This window comes from Armigeres subalbatus, chromosome 3 (assembly GCF_024139115.2).
Source record: "Armigeres subalbatus isolate Guangzhou_Male chromosome 3, GZ_Asu_2, whole genome shotgun sequence".
In the NCBI taxonomy this organism is placed as follows: Eukaryota; Metazoa; Arthropoda; class Insecta; order Diptera; family Culicidae; genus Armigeres; species Armigeres subalbatus.
The window spans coordinates 333921917-333949453 of NC_085141.1; the positions used below are offsets into that span (position 1 = coordinate 333921917).

At 42.6% G+C, this 27537-nt stretch overlaps 1 protein-coding gene and 1 long non-coding RNA gene across 2 annotated transcripts; both read left to right on the forward strand.

Moving 5' to 3' along the window:
• The first annotated feature begins 5014 nt into the window (after nt 1–5014).
• LOC134225703 (calponin homology domain-containing protein DDB_G0272472) lies at nt 5015–10682 on the forward strand. Its single transcript, XM_062705998.1, has 4 exons — nt 5015–5404; nt 6878–9090; nt 9635–9933; nt 10006–10682. Exons 1-4 carry the CDS (start codon nt 5324–5326, stop codon nt 10197–10199), a joined length of 2787 nt encoding a protein of 928 aa, XP_062561982.1. The 5' UTR covers nt 5015–5323; the 3' UTR covers nt 10200–10682.
• Nucleotides 10683–11269: 587 nt separating this feature from the next.
• Nucleotides 11270–12390, forward strand: LOC134221289 (uncharacterized). The gene is made up of 3 exons (XR_009982305.1): nt 11270–11392; nt 11451–11758; nt 11824–12390. It is a non-coding gene; the product is annotated as an uncharacterized LOC134221289 (long non-coding RNA).
• The last annotated feature ends 15147 nt before the right edge of the window (nt 12391–27537 follow it).

Consider the following 27537-nt stretch of genomic DNA (forward strand, 5'->3'; position numbering starts at 1 on the left):
AAAAGGCAGATAAGTTAGCCAATGGCTGCTGAATTGGCTTGCAAAGTTTCAGTGGCTCAAGTCTGGACAAATTCCGGATCCCCGAAAAAAATATCTATAGCGTTGGATGAAGTAAGTACATGTTGAAATATTTTCGATTAAGCTGAAAACCGGAATACGGGACTAGCTAAGTTGGATTTCTTTCGCAATCCGTACGTGAACGGAGTCAGTGAACGATATTGGTAAGCGAGACATGGCATCCGCATTGAAATGATCTGAAGATCGACGATGACGGATTTTATAGTCGAAAGCTTGCAAAAATGCGGCATAATGCTGCATCCGCATCGCAGACATTGTAGGAAGACCTTTGGATTCCGAGAATATCTGACTGATAGGTTTGTTATCAGTAATAAGGGTAAACTTACGACCATATAAGTATTGGTGGAACTTGAGAATACCAAAAATGATCGAATATGCCTCTTTGTCTATCTGGGAATACTTCTGCTGCGTTCTAGATAAAGTCTGTGAAGCGTACTGTAATGGCCGCTCAGTTCCATCAGGGTACTGATGACTGAGTACCGCGCCTACACCGTAAGGTGAGGCATCAGTAGCTAAAATCACCGGAAGCGACGGATCGTAGTGGACTAGGAACCTGTCTGACTGCATTTCCTTTTTAACCAATGCAAATGATTTCTCGCACTCCTGGTTCCAGACAAGAAGAACCTCGTTCTTTAGTAAGTTATTAAGTGGGTAAAGAATCGTACTTAGGTTGGGGAAAAAACGACCGTAGTAAGTGATAAGTCCTACGAAGGATCGAACTTGATCCTTGTTTTTAGGAACCGGCATGTTCTGAATGGCGTCGATCTTATCGCGAAGCTTGTGTATCCCAGCTTTATCTACCATGTAACCGCAATAATCGATACGATTTGAGAAAAATTCGCACTTCTTGTATTTACTTAGCCTTCTAAATACTTCTTCTAGTCTACGCAAGTGCGTTTGATTATCAGGACCGGTAACGCGAATGTCGTCGATGAAGACGGTAACCCCAGGGATACCCTGAAGTATTTCCTCCATTAACCGCTGAAAAATAGCTGGGGCGGAAGCGACACCGTACATGAGCCTCGTAGGGCGGAACAGGCCTCTATGAGTGCTCAACGTCAGCAAATCCCTGTCCTCTGGGCGAACCTCCAGTTGCAAATAAGCCTGAGACAAGTCTAACTTAGAGAACGTCTCTCCTCCTGCAACGGTAGCAAACAGTTCTTCAGCAGTGGGAAGCGGATGGTCATCGACAAGCAGATGCGGGTTCAAAGTGATTTTATAATCTCCGCACAACCGTACTCTACCCCCAGACTTTTTTACTGGAACGACAGGAGTGGCCCACTCCGCATGATCCACCCTTTCCCAGATGCCCTCACTGACAAACGCGTCGATCTCCTTATCGACTGCGTCGCGCACTGCAAATGGTACTGCTCTGGCCTTCACGTAAACTGCCCTTGAATCTTTTCGAACCGTCAGTGAAGCTTGAATCCCCTCAATTTTACCTACACGCCCTTCGAAAACATATGAAAATTTATTGAGCAAATCATTTAACGCAGTGGCGGTGGATTGATCATTGCCGCCACAATAGGAAACCGAATGTGTACCGGGTCTAAAAACGCGATTGAAATCCAACTTCAATGCGAGCAACCAATCGCGGCCCAGCAAGGGGTGCCTGCTGGATTCCGCAATGTGCAGGGGCAACGTAAGCTCCTCACCATTTGCAACAACTTTAACCATAATCTTACCGAGTACACCGATATCATTATCGCAGTAGCTTACTAGCCGTGTAGTTGTAGGAAGGATTTTCAAGTCGTAAAAGTATTGTCGTTTGTCTCGTACATTAATAAGGGATACAGGAGAGCCGGTGTCAACTTCGAATGTTAACTCTTTGTGATTGATCGTCAAATCCAAAAGAAACTTACCAGCAAGACCTCGAACCGCATGTAGATGGAATACGTCCTTAATAACGCAAGGTTCTTCCAAGTGGTGTGCGCCATCGGTGCCCCTCTTCTCCTTGAGCTTTGACTGGCACACCTTCTCCAGATGCCCCTTCTTCTTGCAGTGGTTGCAGACAGTGGCCTTGTGCTTGCATTTGTCCGCGAAATGTTCAGCATCTCCGCAGCGGTAACAGTGCTTCTTCTGTCCGTCTCGTTTACCGATCTGGATGGAACTTCTATTCGAACTAATTTGACTAGCCGGTTGGAACGCATTCTTCTTTCTCGCTTTCTTGGATCCATGTTCTATGTGCTGCACCTCGTTCTTTGATCGGGATCCATGCATCTCGTCGGTTCCACGATGAGACATTTCCATGCCAAACGCAATTTCTTTCGCCTTCGCCAGGGTTAAGTTGCGAACTTCCAGTAACCGCGACTGTATCACACGATTCCGGATGCCAAAGACGAATTGGTTCCTCAGGGCTTTGTCCAGATGATCCTCGAAGTTGCACGTTTGAGCGAGCTTCTCCAAATCCATCAAATAGTCACTCAAAGACTCGTGATCTAGTTGCTTGCGACTGGCGAACTTGAAATTTTCCAGAATTTCTAGAGGATCCGGGCTGAAATGATCCTTCAGAAGTGTTACGATTTCGCCGTAGGTTTTGGTGTGTGGTGCGGCCCTTTTCAGCTTATTACAAAGTACGTCGTATGTGGCACCGCCCATGTAGCCTGAACATGGTAAATCCGAAAAGAAATTTCCAGCCTCTCCAACCATCGGTCGAATTTCAATGTAGCAGGGTTGAATGGCTCAAACGAAAACGTAGCCGGCATGGTAGCAACGCCACCGACGGGATGACTCGTTGAACTACCGACAGGAAGACCCGTAGCACCGCCGGCCGCAGCAGCAGATGGATTCGCCATGATGCAGAAAAAAGTCGGCCGAAAACCGTACAGACACCAAAATAATCCGAAAACCACTTACGAATTAAACGCAGCTTCACCGAATTACGCGCAGTTTCAAACTTCTCGTCGCCAAATTGTTGTATATTGGGCGGATGGGAATGACGAAATAAACATCGAGAACACGCGGATGCGAATATAATTAACCTTTTTATTGTTTTCTCTGTGATGCTCTCACTCCGGTGTATGCAACGGAAATCAAAGTTCGTTTATGTTGGCAGGAGTGGGTAGGCTCGTGCCGTTGACAGCGTAAGTGCTGCCAGAACTGCTGCTAGGATATAACATAAACCTAACTTCGTTAGTGGCGCGCTAGTCTAATTAGGGCCTAATTAAACTAGCGCACTACTAGCGAAGTTAGGTTTAACGTACGGATTGCGAGAAAAAATCCCGCATAATGAAAAACAGTTCTATATGAAGTTAGAACAGTAATATTGACCTATGAAATAATGTCACTGTTTATTTTGATGTTCTTTGATTTTTCAACAATACAAGGTGTTGAAAACTGTACTGTGCAAAATTATATGTTACTATTAGAGGTTACTGTGAATATACAACACATGGTTACTCTTAAGTCACATACAATCCGAAACTTATACTTTTTTCATTAACTTATGAATGTTATTAGCTTTTTGATATGGGATCATTCATTAGGTGGCATAATGAAGAGTATAAGTATTTTCGAATGGTGTTTGCCATAACATATAAGGTTATTCTTTTACGTGTAAGTTTTAATATTGAAGACATTTGAAGACATTTTTAGGCTTTGGTCCGATTTGTGAATTAAAATCGAATTAAACTTAAAAGTGACAGTTGAGGCTGTGAACCATTCCACCGATTCGTTGAACTTTTAGTTAAAATTTGACAGTTCGATGGTTATTTCGCCGTGGTTAAAAATAACCCTGCTTCGGAGCATGGTTAGATTTGACAGCTCGATAGTTAAACTTTGTTCGCGAGAAAATTGGCGCCAAATCCATTTCGTTCCAAATAACTATCAATCTGTCAAAACTCAAATGGGTCGGCTTCGGAGTAAAATTTTAACCACGAATGGAAAATAACCATCGGAATGTCAAATTTTAACTAAAAGTTAAACGAATCGGTGGAATGGTTCACAGCCTTAAACATTTTCATTTTTGATAGATGTTTTGTTGCTCTTGCTGGGTAGCACCAGCCATTCTTATGAGCGGGGGATATTCAAAATTTCCGAACTGTCGCTTTTGAGTTTAATTTTATTTTAATTCGCGAATCGGACCAAAAAGGTCCCAATTGGGACCAAAGCTTAAACTACTGTAAAGATATTTGAAAATACAGTAGCTGTTCGATAACTGCAAAATGTTTACTTTTCAATTAACGAATGCCGTTCGATAACTGCAATGCATTCTAGACGTCAAACGGTTGTCAATCGACGTCAGATGCAATGAAAGTGCATCTAAATGTGCAGCACAATGCAGCTGTCATTGAGTCTGACGTCAGTTTGAAGTTTAGCGGTCCGATAATTGCAAAATTGTTGCAACTATCGAATTGCAGTTAAAAAGCATTGCAGTTATTGCAGTTTGCCTTGAAACATGGATTATCGATGCACTTCGATAATCACACTTTTTTATTGCGTGTACACAGTTGCCGAATTCTTTTTCGCGAATCCTACTAAATAATATTATTTTCTGAAGGAAATAATTATGAAAACTGCACAACTGGCAACCTTGGCCATCATTTAGAAGGAGAAAATGCAAGAAGTTGCAAAATGCGAAAAGTCAGTTCAAAACAAAAGCACGTGGTTCTCACACCGTTTGCTTTCGTCTGACATTTATCGATGTCAAATTCCATTGTAATCGACACCGTCACACTTTTGGTCACAGTTTGGAACCGTCACACTTTCAAACTATGTTGTTCGATTTAGTGTGAACAGCGCAATTATCGAACGGCTACTGTATCATCTGGCATCCCTGGTTCGAACGAACCCTCCAGCTTATCCCATATATTTTCCACCGGACCCTTACTTCAAACCGTCAGTTCAAGCCGAAGTTCAGTTCAGTGGCGTTCGACCAACAACCATCAGTGCCTGTCCACTCCCTCGTTCGGCTCATTTCGCCCGTTTTCGCCTCGGCGCTTTCTTTCACCGTTGGAAATTTTTCTGTCCGGCTGCCATCGAAGCAGTTAAAAGTTGCGCAGAGTTTTCACATTTTATTGGTTCATTTGCAGTGAAAAACGTTTAATTTTGTTTTCGCGTTGTGAAATACATTCTTCGGAAACATAAAACGGTGAAAGTGACTCAAATACCTGGTGAAAAAGTGTTGTTTATTGGGTTTTTTGTTGTTGCTTTTTGCTGTTATGGTTTAACGCCTGGCTGTTTGCTTGGCGGGGATTGTTTGAATTTGGTTTCTTGGTGTTAAGTTTGAAACCCGGACGGAAGGAGGATGGACGATCTACTGCACAAATTTAATGAAATAATTTTGCACACATTTGCGGCAGAATCTCGCTTGGAAGATGAATTTCAGGTGAGTTTCCTTGGTAGAAAGGTGTAGGGCTCTGCCCCTGCTGAGGCTTATTGCATTCTGTTCAGGATTCCAATTGGAACTGCAGCAAAGGACATCTGTTCCGCGGATGTGATGCCGGGAATCTTGTTGTATCCTGTTTCATTGAAGTTATTGGCTATTTTGGCCACATAATTGAGCCGAAAGTGGGATTCGTAATAGAAGCTTTATCCTGAAAAATTTTGCAGAAGGGTGGAAAGTACACAACAGTTTTCCTCCTAAAAAAAAATTTACTTATGTGTCCATAAACCATGGCATAAATTTAATAATAATTGTATGAATGCAAATTGTCTTCAACGGATGAAATATTCTTGTATCTCTGTTCTCTTGTATCAGTTAACCACATCAGTTAGAAAAAGGAATTTGATTGTAGCGTGAATTACAAAGATTTTGAAAAATTAATGTTAGACGGCATACATTCATTAATTGTAAAAATATCAATTCAATCAAATTCCATTGTTCATTATTCTAACACTGCACATTAGTCATTTTTGATGTTGTGATAATTCGCAAATTTATAAATGATGCATGGATTTTTTTTCACTATATTCACAAGTTTGAGTAGTAGATTTTTATTTTTATTAAAAACCATCAAATAAATTTCATCAGTTTCATTGAGCTCTAAGCTATGTAGAAAATAAGTATAACAAACACATTAATATTCCGGAAATATGAATTTGGCGCTTGTTTGATAATCATTGTTATGGAATATTAAGATTTTTTTCAAGAATCAATCAGAGTAGAGAATTATTGTTGATGTCTCGCAGCATAATGTTTAATAACCACTGTGGAAGCAGAAATAGAGGAAGAATGAAAGAAATTGTCCCACCATATTCGTTCAATTTGCGCTAGAATTTTCCAAATCTTAAATAAACTTTTTTAATTCATAGTTTATTCGTCTGTTTATTCAACTCTCATTTCTACGCGACCATAGATGGTGTGTAGCATATTCCCATTAACAATGGCCAGGTATCCTGTTCCCAGAATATTTGCCAATTAAATGTTTGTAGATAGTCAACTCCGTACAACGAAGAACTCTAACTGAACGAAGAGTCTTGAGAAAATCAAAGTAAGTATGATTTCTTGTCTTGATGCAAGTTCGAATTTCTCAGCTGGTATGGTTTCGACCCCAGCCTGTGGAAGGGGTGAAGGGGGGAGCTTCACCCTTTCCTCAGGCTAATGTAACCTTCCGTCATGTTCTCAACATCAAACTCTACTAAACCAATATCGTCGGCGAAACTAATTACAGATTTTGTAAAAATTGTATGAAATATGTCGAACCCTGATCTTGGTTGTACTTTCTTTCAAGCATTGTTGAATAGCAGAAGAGACAGTACTTTGTCCTAAATGATTGTCTGTGGTCTGGACTTTCACATATGACGAATGGTTCTCACAATTAGCAACAATTCTAATTTCCATATTTGTGATTCGTTACAGAAAAGTACCAAAAAACTCGATGAGCATGTGTCGCAATCTCTCGCCAGTGGAACTCCGGTTCAAACAAAAAAGCGTCCAAAACGCCTGGAATCCATGGACGTGGGAGAAGATCATGAAGATGCTGCAGATGAAGCTGTTAACTCGACAAACAGCTCCCTTCATGCCTCCAGGGCCAGCCATAGGAAGAACAGTACCAATGACAAAGCACGGGAAAAGGCTCGATCTCTGGTGGACGAGATGGCTGCCGTTGCTCCAGCAGTCGCGTTGCCTCCATCGGTATCGCCGGTGGTTGAGGAACAGAGACACGAAACTGAAAAATCGCACGATGATTCAGAGAGAAGGCCGGCTCGTGCGGCACGGGTCAAAGCCAAACAGAATCTGAAGGAACCTACCTTGAACAGTAAAATGCGTCAACCAAGCATTAGTATTAAAAAGGAAAGAATTTCTGAAGAAATACGCCATGATAAGCAGACGGTACAGCCTATGGAAACGGATACTGAGAACAATGCCAATGCAATGAATGTGACGCAGAAAGATAAGGATGCAAAGAAACGAAGTAAATCGAACGATGAAGGTTTTGGCAGTACCAACGAGAAGGAAAAGGAATGTGAAGATACGCCTGCGTCGGAAATGTCGATAATTTTGATACCGAAACCGATCCCAAAGGTTGAAGTGCTGTCGGATGATGAAGATGCGGGAAAAATGCCTCCTCCTGCGATTCCACCGCCACCCGCAGCCAAAACTAAAACACGAACCAAGAAACAAGATAAATCCAAGGTTAAGGTCTCGGATGTTCTTCCAATCACAATCAAACGTGAAAAGGACGCAGATGAGCTGTCCTCTAGTTCAGCGATTTCGTCGGCAGAATCAACACTCTCTTCGACTTCCACGAGGAGCAATCGTACGCGAAAGAAGAACACAAGTTCCCAACCAGAACCGACTAAAGTGCACATAAAAACGGAAAAATTGTCCTCCGGTCGGAAAGAGTCGACCAGTAAGACAAAAACTGCCGCTGTTGATAGTCCTACACATTCGGAGAAATCCATCTATGAAGATGCTTTGGATGGGGACACCGTAATGCGACCAGTTGCCGTGGCATTGGGGCGAATCCCAATGATAGCCGATGGCGAAAAGAATCAAACTTTTGCTTTGGACTCTAATGGTACGTTCTCTGTGCCTACAGGTAATGGAACTTTCTCAGTGCCTGCTTCCAACGGAACTTTCTCAATGCCTGCTTCCAACGGAACGTTCGTTGTTCCTTCACCAGCCAACGGTACATTCAACGTGAAATCTCCGGAAAATTGCGCAAATGGCACTATGAATGCCCGTCAGCTACCGGGGCCTGATAATAACACTTTCGTGATGGACAAGCAAAAATCTAATGAAGATCAACAGCGTATGATCAACGCCAGCATTATGACCGAAGATAATTCCCACATCGAGGAAAGCCCGGAGAAGCCACCCCCGAAGGCTAAGAAACCAGTAGTAGCTAAAAAACCACAAACGACCACTAAATCATCCAAGAAGCACAACGAGCTTTTCTCCCTGCAATCTCCCATCAAAACCAGGATCGAAGCATTTGAGAAGGCAGCCGTGGGTTCCCCGTATCAGTCTCGCATTGCCTCCAAGAACACAACCCCATCCCAAGTGACTCGATTCCCCTCAAAAGCTTCCACCACTCCACTCGCTTCCCAGCGATATCCGGCTTCCGTCAAAGCCAGTACCGCTCAGACAACGCCAAATGCTCAAAGTACCCTTCCACTGTCCAAAGGAATCTCCTCTTCCGCTTCCAAGCTGGCACACCTGCAGAAGAAACCGACACTCGCTTCCGCAAACTTACCGAAATCGCAAAGTCTGTCCCGCGAGCCCAGCATCGAACGGGGCGTCGGAACCCTTTCGTCGGCGTCGTCCACCACTTCGCTGGCCCTGGACGAAAAGAAGAAAAAGCGCGAGGAAAAGCAACGCCTGGCCCAGCAGCAGCGCGAGCAGATGGAGAAGGAAAAGCGCGAAAATGCCGAACGGTTGATGAAGGAAAAGGAGGAAAAGCATCGCAAGCTGGTGCAGGAGAAGGAAGACAAACTGAAGGCTGATCTGGTCAAGAAGGCCAAAAAGATGGAAGAGTTCGAGAAGCGGCGACATCTGGAGGAGCTAAATCAACGGGTGCTGGCGGAGCAGAAGCGCGAAGAATTGGCTAAGCTGGAGCAGCAGCAGAGGTGAGCTTGGATTAATGGCTAAAAAAGCCTGTTGGTTGACTGCACTTCTGATAAATTTCTAAGCTTCAGTTTCCGGTTTCATTTTATTCTTGACTTTTAGTTTTATTGCCTTTTATATTTCATTTTTGGTTTGATTGCTTCTCCCCATTCTTCCTATTCTTTACAAATTATTGTTTTATGTAGGGGGAAAGACGGCTTTGGCAGGTTTTGTTCTATTATTGGCAGGGGGGTTTTTGTCGTTCAAATCTAATGGAATTTGGCCACAATATTCTTTGATAAGCAAAGAATGTTTATGGCAAATTTGAGCATAGTCAGTCATAAAAACCCCCCTGCCAATAATAGAACAAAACCTGCCAAAGCCGTCATTCCCCCTACTATAGTAAATTAGTTTTTTTTCTTTCTTTTTTTTTCGTTATCAATTTTTTACTTCTTTCGTGTATTTTTTGTCTTTTACTTTTTAAACATTTCTATTCCTTTTTTTTTATTTTTCATTTTTTCTTAATATTTAATCTCTTCTACATTTTAAAATTTTCTTTATTTGTAGAACTGAACGGGAGCAAGCTGAGATTTTCAAAATCAACCAGGCAAAGGAAAACTACGAAATAAAACTACATAAACAGATGTACCAACAAAAGATGCAGCAGCAACAAAAACTCCAGCAGGCTCAAGCTCTTCAACAGCAGCAACTGCAGCTGAAGAAGTTAAAGCCGAATGGAACTGTGGCCCCACAAGAAAAGAACTGTTTCACCTTCGACATGATACTGACGGACGATTCAACCGACGACGAAAGCACCAGCGCCAGCAAGAAGTCAAAACGTCCTCCACTTCCAGGGTGGTGTTCCAGTAAGTTCCCCGCTCACCACACCTCTACACTTGAATTTTTATTTTACTATCATTTCAACCTTTTTAAAACAGAGAACGAACGCCACCCGATAATCCGGACACAGCGGGAAATCAAACTGAAGGTGATCGATCAATTCTTCTCGGTGGCACCCATGACGGCGGACCTACGGGAGATATTCCCCTCCATCGATGCCCGGAAACTGAAGCGAAACTCGAGTGCCGTCTGGAGGACACCACCCCGCTACTCGCAGATGCCCAAATATTGAGAGCATTCGCATCATTCGCTATATCTCTAGCTGCTAACCTATCTAACAACATTCGAATTGTATTTTCGACGTTAAGTTTAGAACCGTAATAGAGGATTTGCCTCTCCCAATCAAGCGCAAGTGGGTAAGTGTATGAACGATATTTTATGTGTTCTGTGTTATTTTCGTGGGTGTTCGAAATTAAATGTAGTTGTCCTCACTCGAATTACATCTCAAGTCGGATGCACGCTGTTGGATACATGTGTGTGACGTTCTTGAGCAAAGCCAAAACTACATTGGTATTGGGTTGAAAAACTCACTTCTTTGAACGGGGTATTCGAAATGGGATATGTTTTAAGTACGGACCCAATAGGTGCATCAACGGTCGATAACTAACCACGTTTTCATAGGTTGGTCCCAAGGCTGTCCTTGTGCAGATTTTTTTTTTACGAATTGACTTTCGTCGGTTTAGCGAAGGATTATTCTACTCGTAATGTTCGCATATTATTCATTACGATACGCTTTTGTTAAATATGTTTCCTTCTGAATATTGAAAAACCTATTAAGCTCACGATGATCATTATATTATACTAAAAATTGAAACGTATTAAGTATTAGAAATAATAAAATTTGAATGTTTTTGTATATAATTTAGTAAAAAAGAGATACTATCACTTTTAGAAAGAACATCCGTAGAGTTAGTGGTTCCATTAATTTATTTAGCTTACATCTAAACAGATAACACTGAATCAAAAATTTTGACGCCTCGATTGCGCCCTACGCTCGCCTGCGTTCCACGCCCTATTGTACCTACCGAATCGGAAGCGAATGCCATCTTTGCAGGGTTGATGTCCGGCTTTCGGCTCGTGGCTCATCCTTCGCCGCCACACACCATCTTGCACACCGCCAAAGATGGTCCTAAGCACCCGTCTCTCAATACTCCGAGTGCTTGCAAGTCCTCCTCGAGCATGGTCCAAGTTTCTTGTTCATAGAGGACTACCGGTCTTATGAGCATTTTGTACATGACACATTTGGTGCGGTGGTGAATCTTTTTTGACCGCAGTTTATTCTTCATTCAACATTATTATCAGCCGTTAAGCTTAGTATGCAGTTCTCAAGGAAAATGGTCAAGGAAAATTTGATCAAATTACCAAAGTAATTTGGACGTGAATGCAGTCGATAAAGTAGGCGAATTTTCGTCTGTCATCAATCAGGTAAGAGATTGGAAATAAACAGCGCATTTTTTTTTCTAAAAATAATCATCTTTTGCAGCATTTCCTCGTAGCTCGTATCGTCGTAGGTGTTGTAATGCTGGACTACCTCTCAGGGTCGTGGACTTCACCAACCAGGTGGAAATAATCGGGTTGATCGGGTTTCCTTACCAGAACTTGTCGTCGTGCTTGGGGAAATACGTGGACCCCGGTCGGGGTTTTTGGATCGTATAACGGCTGCTTGCCGATCGAGACACATCGGACGGTTGCGGTGACCGTTCGGGTCGAAGCAGAAGGGAAGGGGCCTCTCTTCCTCACTCTCCCGTTTCTTGCTGGGATAGTTGTAACCAGAATTGCTCATCGTGTGTGGTAGATCTTGAAACTTTGCCTGATTCTACCTGCTGCAGTGTTAGTAACGATCTTCTATTTTTCAGCCATGGCGTGTTAATCAAAATGCCCTTTAAGTCCACATGGAAGATTATTTCGCTATGGCGCCGAAGGCTCCATGGGCGAGGAAACGGGTGGCTCCAGAGCCCAATCAGGGTGGATGTGTGGAAAGGATTTAGATGCTACACTGCTGATGTCGTCTTTATCTCCCTTTATCTACAACTCTATACTGGCGGAATTATACTTCTAGTATTGTATGCTCAAGATACTGCTCCAATTGCTCGAGATCCACTACATCGTGCGATGTTTTGCCACTAGTTCTGCCTCCCCGTTCACACGTTCTTATTTGCGTCGTTCAATTGGTTAGGCCATTGATGGAAGTTCCATTTGTTTTTCTTAAATTATAGCTTAGAGTTTGAAGAATACGGGACAAACTGGTTCTGGTTTGTTTTCATTTTTGGTATTCATTTGGAGCTACCTGGTAGCTTAGTTTGGCAAGGCTGAACCCTCCCCTACGTTCTCCCTACTAGGACACAGACCCATAATGGACTGGCCTTTGATGGCCACTTGAACATTGTGTGCAGTAGTAAGGTCTTGTGCCGGATTAGTTCTTTATTTAAGAGCCAGTTCGCGAGAAGCGCGACCCCCTCTTGTATCGATATTCTCCGATTTGGATGAAATTTTCAGGAATTGTTCATATATGTAAGAGAAGACATTTAGCAAATTTTCAGATTTTTCCATTGAGGGGAAGTGGGGTAAAACGGCTCTTCAAAAATTATTGTTCAAAAATCGCCAAAACCAAAAATGCAATAACTTTGGCAATGAGTGACCGATTTTGTTTATTTGTTTATTTTGCACGTTTCTTCTACTCAATTAGTACTTTATACCAAGTGGTTAATAGGGCTATAAAGTTGTTTACTTTAGGAGAAAATTGACTTTTCGATAAAAATGGTCGTTTTTCCAAAGGGAATATTTTTCACCAACAGATCTACACTCAAAATAATCTACACGTCAATGCTACGTGGAAAATCAGGTAGCTCTCTAAAAATGAACACATTCCACGTTTCACATGCCGCAGGTATTAATCACAAAGCCTCAGATGGAACCTAAATGACCACCGATCATTTTTACTCTGATTGTACGATGTCTCTTACGTGAAAATCACGTAACTACTCTGCAGGTTCATTGCATTTCTCGTTCATTCTATGTTGCATAGGTTTGATTGAGATGTGGAAGTTGTTTACGTTTTGTTTCGCGAATCCCGTCAACAAGAATCCAGGTGAGAAAACTATATAAACGCATGTAATAATCTAGATAACAATTTATTTTTTACAGGACCTCAAGTTGCTTCAAGATCGAGGCAACTTGCAAACGAAAATTTGCTTTCATGGACAATATGTCATTTCTTTCTATAGCTGATGAGCCAACCAATACCATGGTTGCAATAAATTAGTTTATCGCACAAGACCTTTTTTTCAATGTTCAATATGATTATATAATAAATTTTATCCTATTTTAAGGGTAAGAAATAATATGCGGTAATATCATTTATTTTAATTGTTATATTTATTATAAAGTAGTAGTTACCGCATAAGGACGTACATTCTACAGACATTTTTTTGTAAAATTTACCGGAACATTACTTCATATCGACCAAAATATCTCTTGGAAGATACCAGAAAAGTCACGTAGCTATTACGTGACACTTTGGTGAAGTGATTTTGGGAGTTCATGAGTTCATTTTGTTTGTCACCTATTTTCCACGTAGCTGTTACGTGAAAAGTGTGATGGAAAAAAGCCACGTATGTTTTCACGTAGCTTTGACGTTTGGATTATTTTGAGTGTAGGATAAAAAACTAAACCCGTAAGGCAATTAAGGAACTGAAAAGCTTTCATCTCATATATAATGTAGAAGCGCCAACTCAAGATTTTCTAAGAAAATCGCAATTTTCTGCAACACTGTTCATTCAAAAGAAAGCTCGCACAAATTTTGACCCTACTTAAGTTGATGTTTTCCGATCTGGGGAAAACTGTCCAAACTTTTTTGTCTAAGTTGAAACTAAAAATCAGAATTTTCCATTAGGGGAGTGTAGGGTAAAATAGTCCTTTAAAAATAAATGTCAAAAAATACATCATTTTTTTATGTGAGTTCTAGCAGAAACTACATAAGTTTAAAAAAACGGTTTCTTCTTCCTTTCAATTCATCTATATTTTTCGTCTCAATAGATACGTAATTCCTTCGCTGATCTATATTAGATAGCAAACTATTTGCAGAACAATTTTCAACAGAAGTAAAATAGGACCAAAATAAGTGCCTTAAACATTAGCACGTCTTTCGCAAACTGAAACAAAAATGAACGGATTCGACGAAAGTGCTTGTTGATATTTTTTTAATCAGCTACAATTACTGTGGGTACCGGTACTGATGTTGCTTTTACAGCTATGCGAAAAAAAAAAACAATTATTCTTAACGGCAAATGAGCAATTTTGTAACGTTTAAACATAGCTTGTTGGTTGAGCTGCTTCTCAGATTATATTTTTCTTTTGTACCTATTTGCATCAAGTTACCATAGGCTTGTTTTTGTAGCTTGTAACGATTGTGTGGTATTCATAACTTTCTTTCATCCTCCATCATTATCAATTTAAACCAAATTCTGTTTATTGTGCAAAAACGTCAAACCGTGTACCATTCATACATTTTGAATTACTAACCTTCAAACTGCTAGCTAATATTACAGAGATACAATCTAAACAAAATGTTTGACTGAATGGATTGTACCACTTCTAATCGAGTGTATATATTTTCAAGAGTTGGACAATTTTATCCCATAGGTAATGGATACCCTCGATTCTATGTTTACACAACTGTGTAAAAAACACTCTAAAGTTTAACAATGTTACATTCATTTTGCACAATACGGGAGAAACCTTTTTTCTACAACGAGCTGATTTTTTTACAAGGAGAGCGAAACAATGTAATGTGTATACTATTGAATAGGATAGAGTATCAATTGTCTGACGATTTGAAAACACACCCCTCATGAAAATACTTCAAATTTTAGGATACACGTTTCTACACTCATAGATAAAGTATGTAAATTGTAGATCGCTTAATCAATTAGTTAAAAGATTACCAAGCAAAATTGTTTTATTCTCGGCTTAATTTACACCACCTGAAAGTGCTTGAGTACCTCAACAAAACTGTGTAGTTGATTGTAAAAAGGATGCCTTAAATATCAGCCTTTTTCTCTTGAAATCTTTGCTAACCTTATATGAACATATTTCCAACCAACCATAAGGTGTGGTTTGCTAAGAAGTAGTACTTGGGTAGTAACAGCTTGCAATACTTTTTGAGAAATCTATCTATTGCTTTTTTCACCGAGGAATAGACTACCGTGTTGAAGTACCAATGTAACAAACAAAGTACCAAAACAAATGTTCTCACTTCCGAATGGATGGAAACTAGCTAAAGCATTGGATTTTGCTTTACGTCGTTCTTGAACCATGCATCGTTCTTGCAATTAAGACGTCACCATGGAGGAACTGGTGGGAATATATTTTGGTGGAACAATTAGTTTTGAACGGGAGTTTAAGACGGCGCAAAGTTTACAATACCTCCGCCGGAATATCATAGAAATGACATGACTAGTTGACTAGTTCACGTAATTTTTTTAGATTGAGAGATTGTGAAGGATTTAATTGTTGACAGATAGAAACCCATAAAAACACTAAACAAGGAAGAATTTCGAAGCTAACTAGCAAAATCACTAGATTAGTTGCCAGTTTGGTCGGAATAATCAAATCTACGAAGTATGGTTACGATTATTTTGTTTCGTAACATTATTTATATTTGGAGATCTATTTTACCCCTCTCTCCCCATCCCAATATTTTGCCAAAAAGTTTCATCTATATATAGAAATAAACCTTGTGAGTTTCAGCCAGATGCTGAAACATCGATAAAATGGAGTTGAGATTCTCACAAACTGGCTTGCAAACAAAAAGTGCATTATACAGAAATTCATAATTTGATTGATTATTCTTAAGTCGGTGCACTGAAATAAGTTTCAATAAGTTTGATGTATATTCTGCTTGAGCTCACATATAAAAAAATATTAATTTTCGACATTTTATTTTTACAAGGCTATTTTACCCAATTTACCGGAATTGCTCATTTGTCGTTAAGAATAATTGTTTTTTGTTCGCATAGATGTAAAAGCAACACTACTACCGGTACCCACATTAATTGTAGTATGTATATTTTTTTTGAATAAATATCAACAAGCACGGTCGCCGAATTCGTTCATTTTTGTTTCAGTTTGCGAAAGACGTGCTAATGTTTAAGGCACTTATTTTGGTCCTATTTTACTTCTGTTGAAAATTATTCTGCAAATAGTTTGCTATCGAATATAGATCAGCGAAGGATTTACGTATCTATTGAGACGAAAAATATAGATGAATTGAAAGGAAGAAGAAACCGTTTTTTTAAACTTATGTATTTTCTGCTAGAACTCACATAAAAAATGATGTTTTTGACATTTATTTTAAAGGACTATTTTACCCTACACTCCCTAATGGAAAATTCTGATTTTTAATTTCAACTTAGACAAAAAGTTTGGACAGTTTTCACCAGATCGGAAAACATCAACATAAGTAGGGTCGAAATTTGTGCGAACTTACTTAAGAATATACAGTGTTGCAGAAAATTACGATTTTCTAAGAAATTCTTGAGTTGGCGCTTCTGAATTATATATGAGATGAAAGCTCTTAAGTTCCTTAATTGCCTTACGGGTTTAGTTTTTTATCCTAGATCTGTTGGTGAAAAATATTCCCTTTGGAAAAACGACCATTTTTTATCGAAAAAATCAATTTTCTCCTAAAGTAAACAACTTTATAGCCCTATTAACCACTTGGTACAAAGTACTAATTGAGTAGAAGCAACGTGCAAAATTTAAACAAAATCGGTCACTCATTGCCAAAGTTATTGCATTTTTTTGGTTTTGGCGATTTTTGAACAAAAATTTTTGAAGGGCCGTTTTACCCCACTTCCCCTCAATGAAAAAATCTGAAAATTTGCAAAATGCCTTCTCTTACATATATGAACAAACCCTGAAAATTTCATCCAAATCGGAGAACATCGTTGCAACCTCCCTTGGAAAGGGGGTCGCGCTTCTCGCGAACTGGCTCTTAATTTGTAGTTTCCCCATTAGTAGCGTTTGAATTATATTCCCAATACCATCAAACAAAAGAAGCTCAAAAAGTTCATTCAAAAATTGATCATCATTCGCAAGAGTCACTCTAAATATAATTATGTTGCTGATGGAGTAGAAAAATCTAATGGAAACGTATTTTGAACTATAATATCGCATTAGATTTTGATATCACTGTGATGAACGTGATGAACTTTGTTTAACTTAAAAATCACAAAAATATATTAAGCTCGTTTAGTGGAATGTATTAAACCGTCTAAGACGAATTAAGTACTGTCCATTTAATTCCACCAGTTAATTTTCGTTATCTTTGCAGATACGTATTTCGACCACAACTGTGTGGTCGTCTTCAGTGTCTTGTACTTGACTCGACTTGAAGAAAACAATCGCAACTTACACTGTTTATACTACGCTAGGTACCTAATCTAATCTTATTTGCCTACTTTATTTACCTATACAGTAAATTACTTTATTGTTTAGGTAGAAACTTGAAGAGCCAAGAGCTGCCATTTCCCTGATCCTTATTCAACAGCGCTGTTTGTACCTGTCGGTGGATTTCCAAACTCTCAGCTACATCGAGTTTCCATGGGGAAGAGACATTTCTTAAGATTTTAATATTTGATGCCGTAATTGGGTGATTTTCCTTATACACATGCTCTGCTACCTTAGATCTAAATTCGTAATGTAATCCCTTATCGTTTTCTCTTTTCGCCTTACTCACTTCCGCCATATGTTCCTTGAACCTTATATCTAATGATCTTTTGTTTGGCCTACATAGATTTTTTCACATTGGGAACAACTTATCTTATAAACGCCTGCCTTATTCAACATTTCTACTTTATCCTTCGTTGAACCCAATAGAGACTTGAGTTGGTTGCTTCTACTGGAGAATACTAGATCGATGCCGAATTTCCTTAGTCGAGGGCGTAGCTGGTTGGTGATGTGTTTATCATATGGGACCGAAACTCTTTTCAGCGGCTCCTCTATCGGTGTCAGCGTTGTATGTCCATTTCGTCGTAGGGTCCTTTCCTTCTTGTTGATGATCGCTCGTATAGTCCTCTCCTGGTATCCGTTGATCTTCGCTGTTTCCAAGATGTATTGTAGTTCCTTCGTTTTCCTTCTTCGCTCAGGGGTATCGTCTGCATCCTGTGGATCATGTGATGAAATGCTGCCATTTTATGTTGGTACGAATGGTTCGATGTATATGGGATGACTCTCATGGTGTTCGTGGGCTTCCTGTAGATTTCGAGGCTCAATGTTGTATTTGCTTCCCTGATGACTAGTAGATCCAAGAAAGGTAGTTTACCTTCTTTTTCCTCTTCGAAGGTAAATTTGATGTCCTTATGCACGTTGTTTATCGCTTCCAAAATCCTGGGTAGATCCTTTCGGTTGATGATGCTGAAAATGTCGTCGACGTATCTCCACCACTTCTGGGGTAGTATTCCTTGTTCTTGTAGGTTGTTCTCCAGATTCGCCATGAACAGTTCGCACAAAAACGGTGATAGCGGATTTCCATCGGTGCTCCTTTCGTCTGTTTGTAGTAGTTGCCACGAAATGTGAATGACATGGAATTACATGGATCCAAAGTAGACGAATTCATCGATCACCTCGAAGGTATCCCCGTCTATCGCAACACTTCTTTCCAAGCGGGCCCTGTCGCGCTCGGTTCCGCCCACAAGCATGTACTTTGTCTTCGATGCATTCACCACCAGCCCAACTTTTGTTGCTTCACGTTTCAGGCGGGTGTACAGTTCTGCCACCTTTGCAAATGTTCGGCCGACAATGTCCATGTCATCCGCGAAACAATAAATTGACTGGATCTATTGAAAATCGTACACCGGCTGTTACACCCGGTTCTCCGCATGACATCTTATAGCGCAATGTTGAACAACAGGCACGAAAGTCCATCACCTTGTCTTAGTCCCCGGCGTGATTCGAACGAACTGGAGCGTTCGCCCGAAATCTTCACACAGTTTTGTACACCATCCACCGTTGATTTGATCAGTCTGGTAAGCTGCGCAGGGAAGCTGTTCTCGTCTATAATTTTTAATAGCTCTACGCGGTCATACTGTCTTATGTCGCCTTCAAATCGATGAACATATGGTGCGTTGGGACCTGGTTCACTTATGGTTTCAGACGACGGAAGTTGATCTGGGATATCACTTTGTAGGCGGCATTAAGGATGTACTGTACTGTCACAAAATCTTAGACCCCCTCCTCCAGGGCTGCGAAATGGTGAGTTGACATCTGGGAAGGAGCGACCTACACAGCTCTGGTGCTCACAAGTTCCAATCTCACGCTTCCACGGGTCTTCCGATGACAATCGACCGCCAGCTAAGGGTTTTGCACTTAGCTGGTAGTGCAGCCTGGGCACTGTTGTCCTTCTGGAGTGAATGGGTGCGACCAAAGGGACCATCGTCCCTAATCCCTAATCCCAAGGCGTTAAGCGACCCGTGCCTAGGGGATGCATGCCCAGGGAGGTGAAATAATAAGCTAGGCCTTTAACGGAGCCTGTGGGGTACCTGGGCACCCTCCACAGTAATTGTCCCTTACCGCGTCATGCTGGGCTCTGGCGTGGTGGACCTCTTTTCCCGAGCAACTCGTGGGACCAAAATGGAAAACCAAGTCAATTCGTCAATTAGTGGTAGTAGTGTAGGCGACAACCCCTTCGCAAAAGGTGGCTTGTTCAGGTCTCCACCTAGGAGGCCAGAGGCAATAGTCGGCAGCTTAATGCGCAGCGCCAGCGTGGGTCACTTAACCATCTCCCAGGCTCCGCCGGTAGAGGTTATAGACAGCCCATGGCTTGTGTAGGCGATGAACCGCAAACGCGATGGGCTTTCGACCTTCGTGGCGACGGAACAGCTGGACGCCATCATCGACTTTGCGTCATCGAAGCATAATATCAGTAAGGAACTCAAGAGGAGCTTGCTGAAACTTCGAAAGTCGATGCCAAGCTGGAAACGGCGATCGGGACGGCTAAGTGCGAACCCGTGAAATCTGTGGAGTCGAGGTTTACCCAGACTGAGGCCCAAGAATTCGCGGATTTGGGCAAGGTCGAATCGACCGAGGGCGTGCCAGCGAAGACGGTGGTGCCAAAGTCTACCCAGACTGAGGCTCAAGTATTCGCGGGCACATCGGGGGTGACTGCTCCAACGGAGCAGACACAAAAACGGGGGAGACAGTCTCCAGGGGATGAGCTCCCTGGGGGCCGCTCCAAAACGCGGAGGGTTACTACCCCGAACAAGGGTAGTGGGGCTGGGAAGCTGTACCCCGGCCAGGTACCTCCAAAACCGGGGGAGGAAGGACCTGGAAAGGTCCGTCCACCCAGGAAAGACGGTGGTAAGGGGTTACGGCAGGCTGAGAGCTCTCAGTCGCCCCAGACCAGGGAAATAGAGGGGGATGACGCCTCCTGGACCCTGGTCAAGAACAAGAGGAAACCGAAGACGTCAAGGGCCGAAAAGAAGGCCCAGGCGAATGAGGGTAGCAAGAAGTCTAGGGTAGGCGCCAATCGCCCCAGGGGCGATGCTCTAGTCATCAAAACGGACGAGGCTAAGTACTCGGACGTCTTGAAGGCGATGAGGAGTGACGTTAAGCTCGGTGAACTCGGCGCCGACGTACGTCGAATAAGACGTACCCGGATGGGCGAGATGATCCTCGAGCTAAAGCGGGGCGTCTCGCAAAAGGGCGCCGCCTACAAGAAGTTGGCGGAGGAAGTTTTAGGCGAGACGGTCAAGGTGAGGGCACTCACGACGGAGGTGAATCTAAGGGTTAAAGACCTGGACGAGATCACTGAAGTCGAAGAGCTCGTCACGGCACTGCGGCGACAGTGTGAAGTGGAGGCGTCCATCGCAGCCGTTCGGCTACGGAAAGGTTCGGCAGGGACACAGGTAGCATTGGTTCGGCTATCTGCAGCGGACGCCTCCAAGGTAGTCAAGTTAGGGAGCGTCAAGGTGGGGTGGTCGGTATGCCCTGTGGGCATATATGAGCAACCCGAAGTTTGCTTCACGTGCCTGGAACCGGGGCAAAAGCAATGGGACTGCAAAGGCTCTGACAGAGGCAAGCTCTGTCGACGCTGCGGATTGGAGGAACATATGGCACAATGCTGCACGAACCCTCCCAACTGTTTGATCTGTTCCAGCAAAGCTGCGAACAGCAAGCACCCCATGGGGGGTTCGAAGTGCCCGGCGTTTAAGCGTGCTGCACAATCACAGTGCAGGTAACGCAGCTAAACCTGAACCACTGTGATGCAGCCCAGCAACTGCTGTGTCAGACAGTTGCTGAATGGGGGGACGGATAACGCCATCATAGCGGATCCTTACCGGGTACCCTCCAGGAACGGTAATTGGGTCACCTATGGGTCTAAAATGGCGGCTATATGGACAACGGGGAATACCCACTCCAAGAGTTGGTGTCTTCGACACACGAGGGCTTCGTCATTGCCAAAATCAACGGGGTCTTCTTCTGCAGCTGCTATGCGCCTCCTCGATGGTCGATCGAGCAGTTTGGTCGAATGCTAGATTGTTTGACGGCTAACTTGATAGGGCGTAGGCCGGTGGTGATAGCGGGGGAATTCAACGCTTGGGCCGTGGAATGGGGAAGCCGATCCACGAATCAACGGGGGCAGATCCTGCTGGAATCACTGGCCATGTTGGATGTGGACTTGGTTAATGTCTGTACCAAAAGTACCTACAGCTGGAACGGGGCCGAGTCGATTATCGACGTTACGTTCTGGAGCCCTGGCCAAACGAGTAGTTCGAACTGGGGGGTAGATGATGGCTACACTCACAGCGACCACCTGGCGGTTCGCTACAGTATCGACTATACGACCAGCATTCAGCGGACGGAAGAAGGGGCGAGGCCTAGCCCTCGTATGTGGAAGACATCATACTTCGACGACGAGGTATTTAAGGAAGCGCTCCGCCGCGAGCACAATACTCTCGGTCTGAGCGGCAAGCAGCTGGTAACAGTACTCTCGCGTGCATGCGATGCCACACTCTAAAAAATCATCACGTCTTATTCACGTGAAAAATCACGTAACTCGTCTGTCTTGAACAAACGACGATTGTTACGTGACGTTAGTAATGCTCACCTAAAATTCACGTAACTTTTACTAAAAATCTTGGCGAATGTGACTGTATACCCACGTAAACATTTTAAGTGAGATTGTGTTAGTGTGATTGCAGCTTCGGCATTTGCGTAAGACCTGCATTGTAAACAAGAATGACAGATACATAACCTAAACATAATGAGGCTTCGCGGAGGTAAGTGATATTTCAGGTGCATCTTGGTGGATATTTTCCGTGCCTGCATTTTCCCTCCTTGAAAAAAAAACAACGGAAGTTGGTTAAAATTTATTAGATTCGTTGAAAAATGATGTGGAAGAAAAGAAAGCTGCATGGAAGTCTAGAGCTACAGTTTTCCGGTCGCGTTAGTATAAAATTTTCAGTCCACTACTTTTTGGTTAATCAACAGCGGCAATATTAGCAATTTTCGAGCAAGAAACTGATTTTAAAATTCTCAGCGATTCTCATTGACATCATTTCTCAACAAATCTGATAAATTCCATTCAACATCCGCCGATAACTTTTTTTTTCTTCAAAAGTGTTTCTGCGGTAACTCCAAAGCGCAATGACCAAATGACGGCATTTCAATGTATCAATGCATCAACAACGCGAAAAAGATTCCCTTTTATGGGCAGTCCCTGTTCATTTTTGTATTCATTCCAATATATTGCAATACATTTCAAAACATGTAGTGGTTACCTGCTGTCTTGTAGCTTTCACTAAAATTTCACGTAACCAGTACGTACAAATCACGTCAGGTTCACCTGATCAAACACGTAACTACTTTCAAGCTTCACGTCATTAGTACTGGAAGATCCAGTCAGAGTCACCGGATAAATCACGTAACTCAAGGAAACTAAAATTTGTTCAGGTTACTTGTCATTCAGGTCACTCTTACGTGAAAAGTATGGTGGATGAGAACCATATTCGATTTCAGGTAAATGTGACGTGAAAATTTTTCAGAGTGCACCATGCCTAGGAAAGTCCACCCTAGGAATGGGAGGCCACCGGCTTACTGGTGGACTCAAGCAATTGCGAACCTGCGCCGCGCCTGCCTACGGGCAAGGAGGCGGATGCAGCGAGCACGCACAGAAAAGGAGCGTGTTGAACGACGGGTGGCGTTCGTGGCTGCTAGAGCCGCTCTGAAGACTGAGATTAGATCAAGCAAAAAAGCCTGCTTCGAGGGCCTGTGTCAAAGTGCCAACGCGAATCCATGGGGTGACGCCTATAGGGTCGTAATGGCCAAGACACGTGGGGCGATGGCCCCTACAGAGCGGTCTCCAGAGATGCTGGAGAGGATCATCGCGGGGCTCTTCCCACGTCACGACCCAAGTCCCTGGCCTCCCTTTGTGGAGCTGCCAGGGGCCAGGGTGGCCGACGAGGGAAGAGTAACTGTGGCGGAACTTGCGGGGATTGCACAGTCCCTTAGTGTAGGTAAGGCGCCAGGACCGGATGGTATTCCGAACCTGGCCATCAAAGCGGCCATTGCTGAGGCTCCCGAGATGTTCAGATCTGTCATGCAGAGATGCCTAGACGAGGGAGTCTTCCCTGAAGCATGGAAAAGGCAGAGCTTGCCCCTATTGCCAAAGGCGGGAAAACCACCGGGGGATTCGTCGGCATATAGACTTGCTTGATATGGCGGGGAAGGTGCTCGAGAAGATCATCCTTAACAGGTTGTTGATACGCACGGAGGTGCGGATGGTCTATCGAGTAACCAGTTTGGCTTCCGAAAGGGTAAGTCGACCGTAGACGCTATCTTGTCGGTTACCAAATCCGCGGAGATAGCTATCCAGCGTAAGAGGAGGGGAGTTCGCTATTGTGCAGTAGTGACTCTCGACGTGAAGAATGCTTTCAATAGTGCCAGTTGGGCAGCTATTGCAGATGCGCTCCTGCGTCCTGGAATTCCCGAGTACCTGTACAAGATTCTCGGAAGCTACTTCCAGAATCGAGTACTGGTATACGACACGGAGGCGGGTCGGAAGTGCGTTGACATAACCTCAGGGGTTCCGCAAGGTTCCATACTGGGTCCGGGGTTATGGAACGTCATGTACGACGGTGTCTTGAGGTTGAAGTTCCCGGTGGGCGTGGTAATCGTCGGCTTCGCTGACGATATGACGCTGGAGGTCTACGGCGAATCGATCGAAGAAGTGGAGTTGACTGCAGCCCACTCGATCGCAATTGTGGAGGACTGGAGGAGTGGATGAGTTCCAGGAAGTTAGAACTGGCTCACCACAAGACTGAGGTGGTTGTTATTAACAACCGAAAGTCGGAGCAACAAGCGGTGATAAGGGCAGGCAACTGCACGGTCACCTCTGAACGCCCCATCAAACTCTTGGGGGTAATGATCGACGATAAGCTCACCTTTGGTAGCCACGTCAATTACGACTGCAAGCGTGCCTCCACAGCTATAGTGGCATTGTCCCGGATAATGTCCAATAGCTCTGCGGTTTATGCCAGCAAGCGCAAGCTTCTGGCTAGCGTTGCTCTGTCCATACTGAGGTATGAGGGACCTGCTTGGAGCACGGCCCTGCGTATTAACTGCTACAGAACGAAGTTAGAAAGTAAGTATAGGCTCAAGTGCCTAAGAGTTGCGAGCGCGTACCGTACCGTGTCGCACGATGCACTTTGCGTCATCACCGGTATGATGCCTATTGACATCGTTATCGGTGAAGACATAGACTGCCGTGAATCGCATATTTGTCCCATCTTTGCTGGGTTTCCTATTCATATGGGACAAATATGCGATTCACGGCAGTAGAGTGCTTTGAAATGCGCGGCACGAGAGGCATCCGTAGGGCTGTCAGGATGGCCTCAATGGTCAAATGGCAGCGTGCGTGGCACAGTTCTAGTAAGGGTAGATGGACACATAGGTTGATACCGGAGATGGGTACGTGGGTCAAGAGGTAATTTCTGTAGCGATGACCGCAACATCTTTGTGTAAAATTCCATACAAATTCCACCTCGAATTTGGTAAATAATTTTCGGAAGGTTTTACTTAGGAATTCACCAAACAATATCTACAGGAATTCCCAAAAAGATTTCTACCGGAATTCATGAAAAAATCCGCTTGTATTTGAAGAAGATTTTTTTTTTTCAAGGATTCGCGGAGAAGTTTTTACAATAATTGACGTGCAGTTCCCGCGGAAATTCCTGAAAGACAGCAGGAATGTCTACAAATTATTCTGCCTTGAATTTATGGTATGAAAGAATTTCCGGAAGTTTTAGTGCTGACATTCGCCGTCGGATTTCTGTTGAAATTTCCGTTTGAACTCCTGGAGCAAGATTTCACAGGAATTGTTCGCACGATTTCTGAAAAAAAAATTTCGCGTTTTCTGCAGAAATTTCCACAAAGCTTTCCACAAAAAAAACAACTTCCGCTGAAATTTCTGAAATAAAAATTCGGAGTTTTCCAAAGCAATTTCTGCATCAAATTCAAGATTTTGGATCACATTTTACGAAACTTGAAGCTTAGGAAACTTAGATGTGGTAAAATTCATGTTATATATGAGTTCTGGTTAATGTTTCAAATATAACCGAGATCAGGGTCTCAAAAAAAAACAAATGGCAAATGGACTATGTATGTATTTGAATTTGTTACGATTAAAAATGTTATTTTTAATTATTAAAAATCCTATTTTAAAAATGTCATCATAATTTTGAATTCTTTAAGTTTTCTTTTACAATTTGTCGTAATAAAGATTCATAAGCTTTGTGATTCCAAATAATTCTCTGTCTAGTAATTGATTAGATCATTTTATTGCTTTTTTACCGAAGAACCGTGCCAATTTTTCAACGTGCCTAAACGAATGTTCACACGTCTAACTACATAAAAATTAGCGAAAGCCTTTTGGATTGGGCTTCGTTCTAGCACTCTTTCACACTGTCTTTCAGATGAATAATTTATATAAGGGGAAACTTTTGGGAATATATTTTGACGAGACAATATCTTTTGAACGGTAGTAAAAGACAGAGCAAAATTTGTTATATTTTATTCTGCCTTTTTCATACACAAACTGCAGAAAAACTTCGAGCTCATGTTAAACTTCATTACCAGAATGCTGTAGAACGTGTTTTACCCGTGACGCTGGGTAAATACCATTACGTGGTGTGTTACGGAATAAGGTTTACCATGGTCATATTGCTAGCCTCTGGATGTCCCAACTTATACCTTCCTCAATATCCAACTTCGTTGTATTTATGATGGTGTCGCCAAGTCAGTTGCCCCCTGCTATGATTCATCCTCTCCCTAGTTACGGTGGAGATGCACACGGCCAGCAGTAGTAATCCTCATGCTTTTGTAATTTTTGTCTTTTCTTGATTTCTGATAGCATTCTAATAAGGATTTGAAAAAAACATGATATTCCTAGTTTCCGATCTACTACGAGTTACACAGTGACAATACGAATGCGTCTCAGCTCATACAAAAGTCACTATTAGGTCACTATTTCTGCTTCTGAAAGTCATTATTTGGTAACTTTTTTCGTCATCGTTAGTGACTAAGTCACTATTTTGAACGGCATTTATCGCTACCAGCCCTGCAATAGTCTTATGCGATCGTAGCAATCATCGACTTCGAGTCGAGTCAAGTACGAAGTTGAGGTCAAAATACGTATCTGCAAAGATCAGTTTTTGAGGTGGTAAAATGTTCGATTTTTTTTTAAAGGGAGCAGAAAATAGAAAAAATAATGAAGTAATTAGTACCCTATACCCCCTATGCCAATGGTTCCTTCCGATTCTTCCACAGTTATAAAAATCTTGTGTATGGCTCATACGAGTGGCAAAAACAATTGCCATTCTTTGAAAGTTTTGGTATTTCGATGCATCGCAATCATGAACCGAACTGGGAAAACCGGGACTGGAATGTGAGTGCCACCCTGCATACAGCACATTTCGAAGATCAGCTTTGAGAATGAGTCATTGGCAAATGAGTCAAATTTTGACTAAATTATTGAAACAATCCCTGCTAACAATATCATCATGCGATTTTATCAATTTTTTAATTTTTTCCACCCTCTTCGTTATCAAGAGCCTAACATGGCAAAAGAAGGAATTCATATTTGTTCGGGCCTTATGGAAAAACTATATGATTTTAAGATTTTTACTTACTTATGGGTCCTGTACACCTCCGGTGGTGCAAAGGACCGACTTGAAAGATCTCCATCCTGAGCGTTGCCCGGCTATCGCTTTAACCTGTTGCCAGGTTAGATTTCGGTCGACTTCTTTTATTTCTTTATTGAGGCTTCGCCGCCATGAGCCTCTGGGTCTGCCTCTGCTGCGATGTCCCGCTGGGTTCCAGTCTAATGCTTGTTTCGTTTCCGCCCCTACGTAGAGTGTGGCCGACCCAGCGCTCGGCAAGGTCGTTGAGCTTACTCTGCATATCAGAGCGCCGTTGCGCGAGGAGTGCAACGTCATCAGCCAATTCGAATTCGTTTAGGTGCTCCATGGTTATAGGCTGCCATAACAGCCCGCGGTTTGTTTCACGGTCATTCG

What these genes read in the sequence shown, in the direction of transcription:
- LOC134225703 (XM_062705998.1), top strand. Translation starts at nt 5,324, where the DNA reads ATGGACGATCTACTGCACAAATTTAATGAAATAATTTTGCACACATTT. An exon ending in AAGCTGGAGCAGCAGCAGAG is followed by an intron (nt 9,091 to 9,634) that starts GTGAGCTTGGAT and finishes CTTTATTTGTAG; the next exon opens with AACTGAACGGGAGCAAGCTG. An exon ending in ACTTCCAGGGTGGTGTTCCA is followed by an intron (nt 9,934 to 10,005) that starts GTAAGTTCCCCG and finishes TTTTTAAAACAG; the next exon opens with AGAACGAACGCCACCCGATA.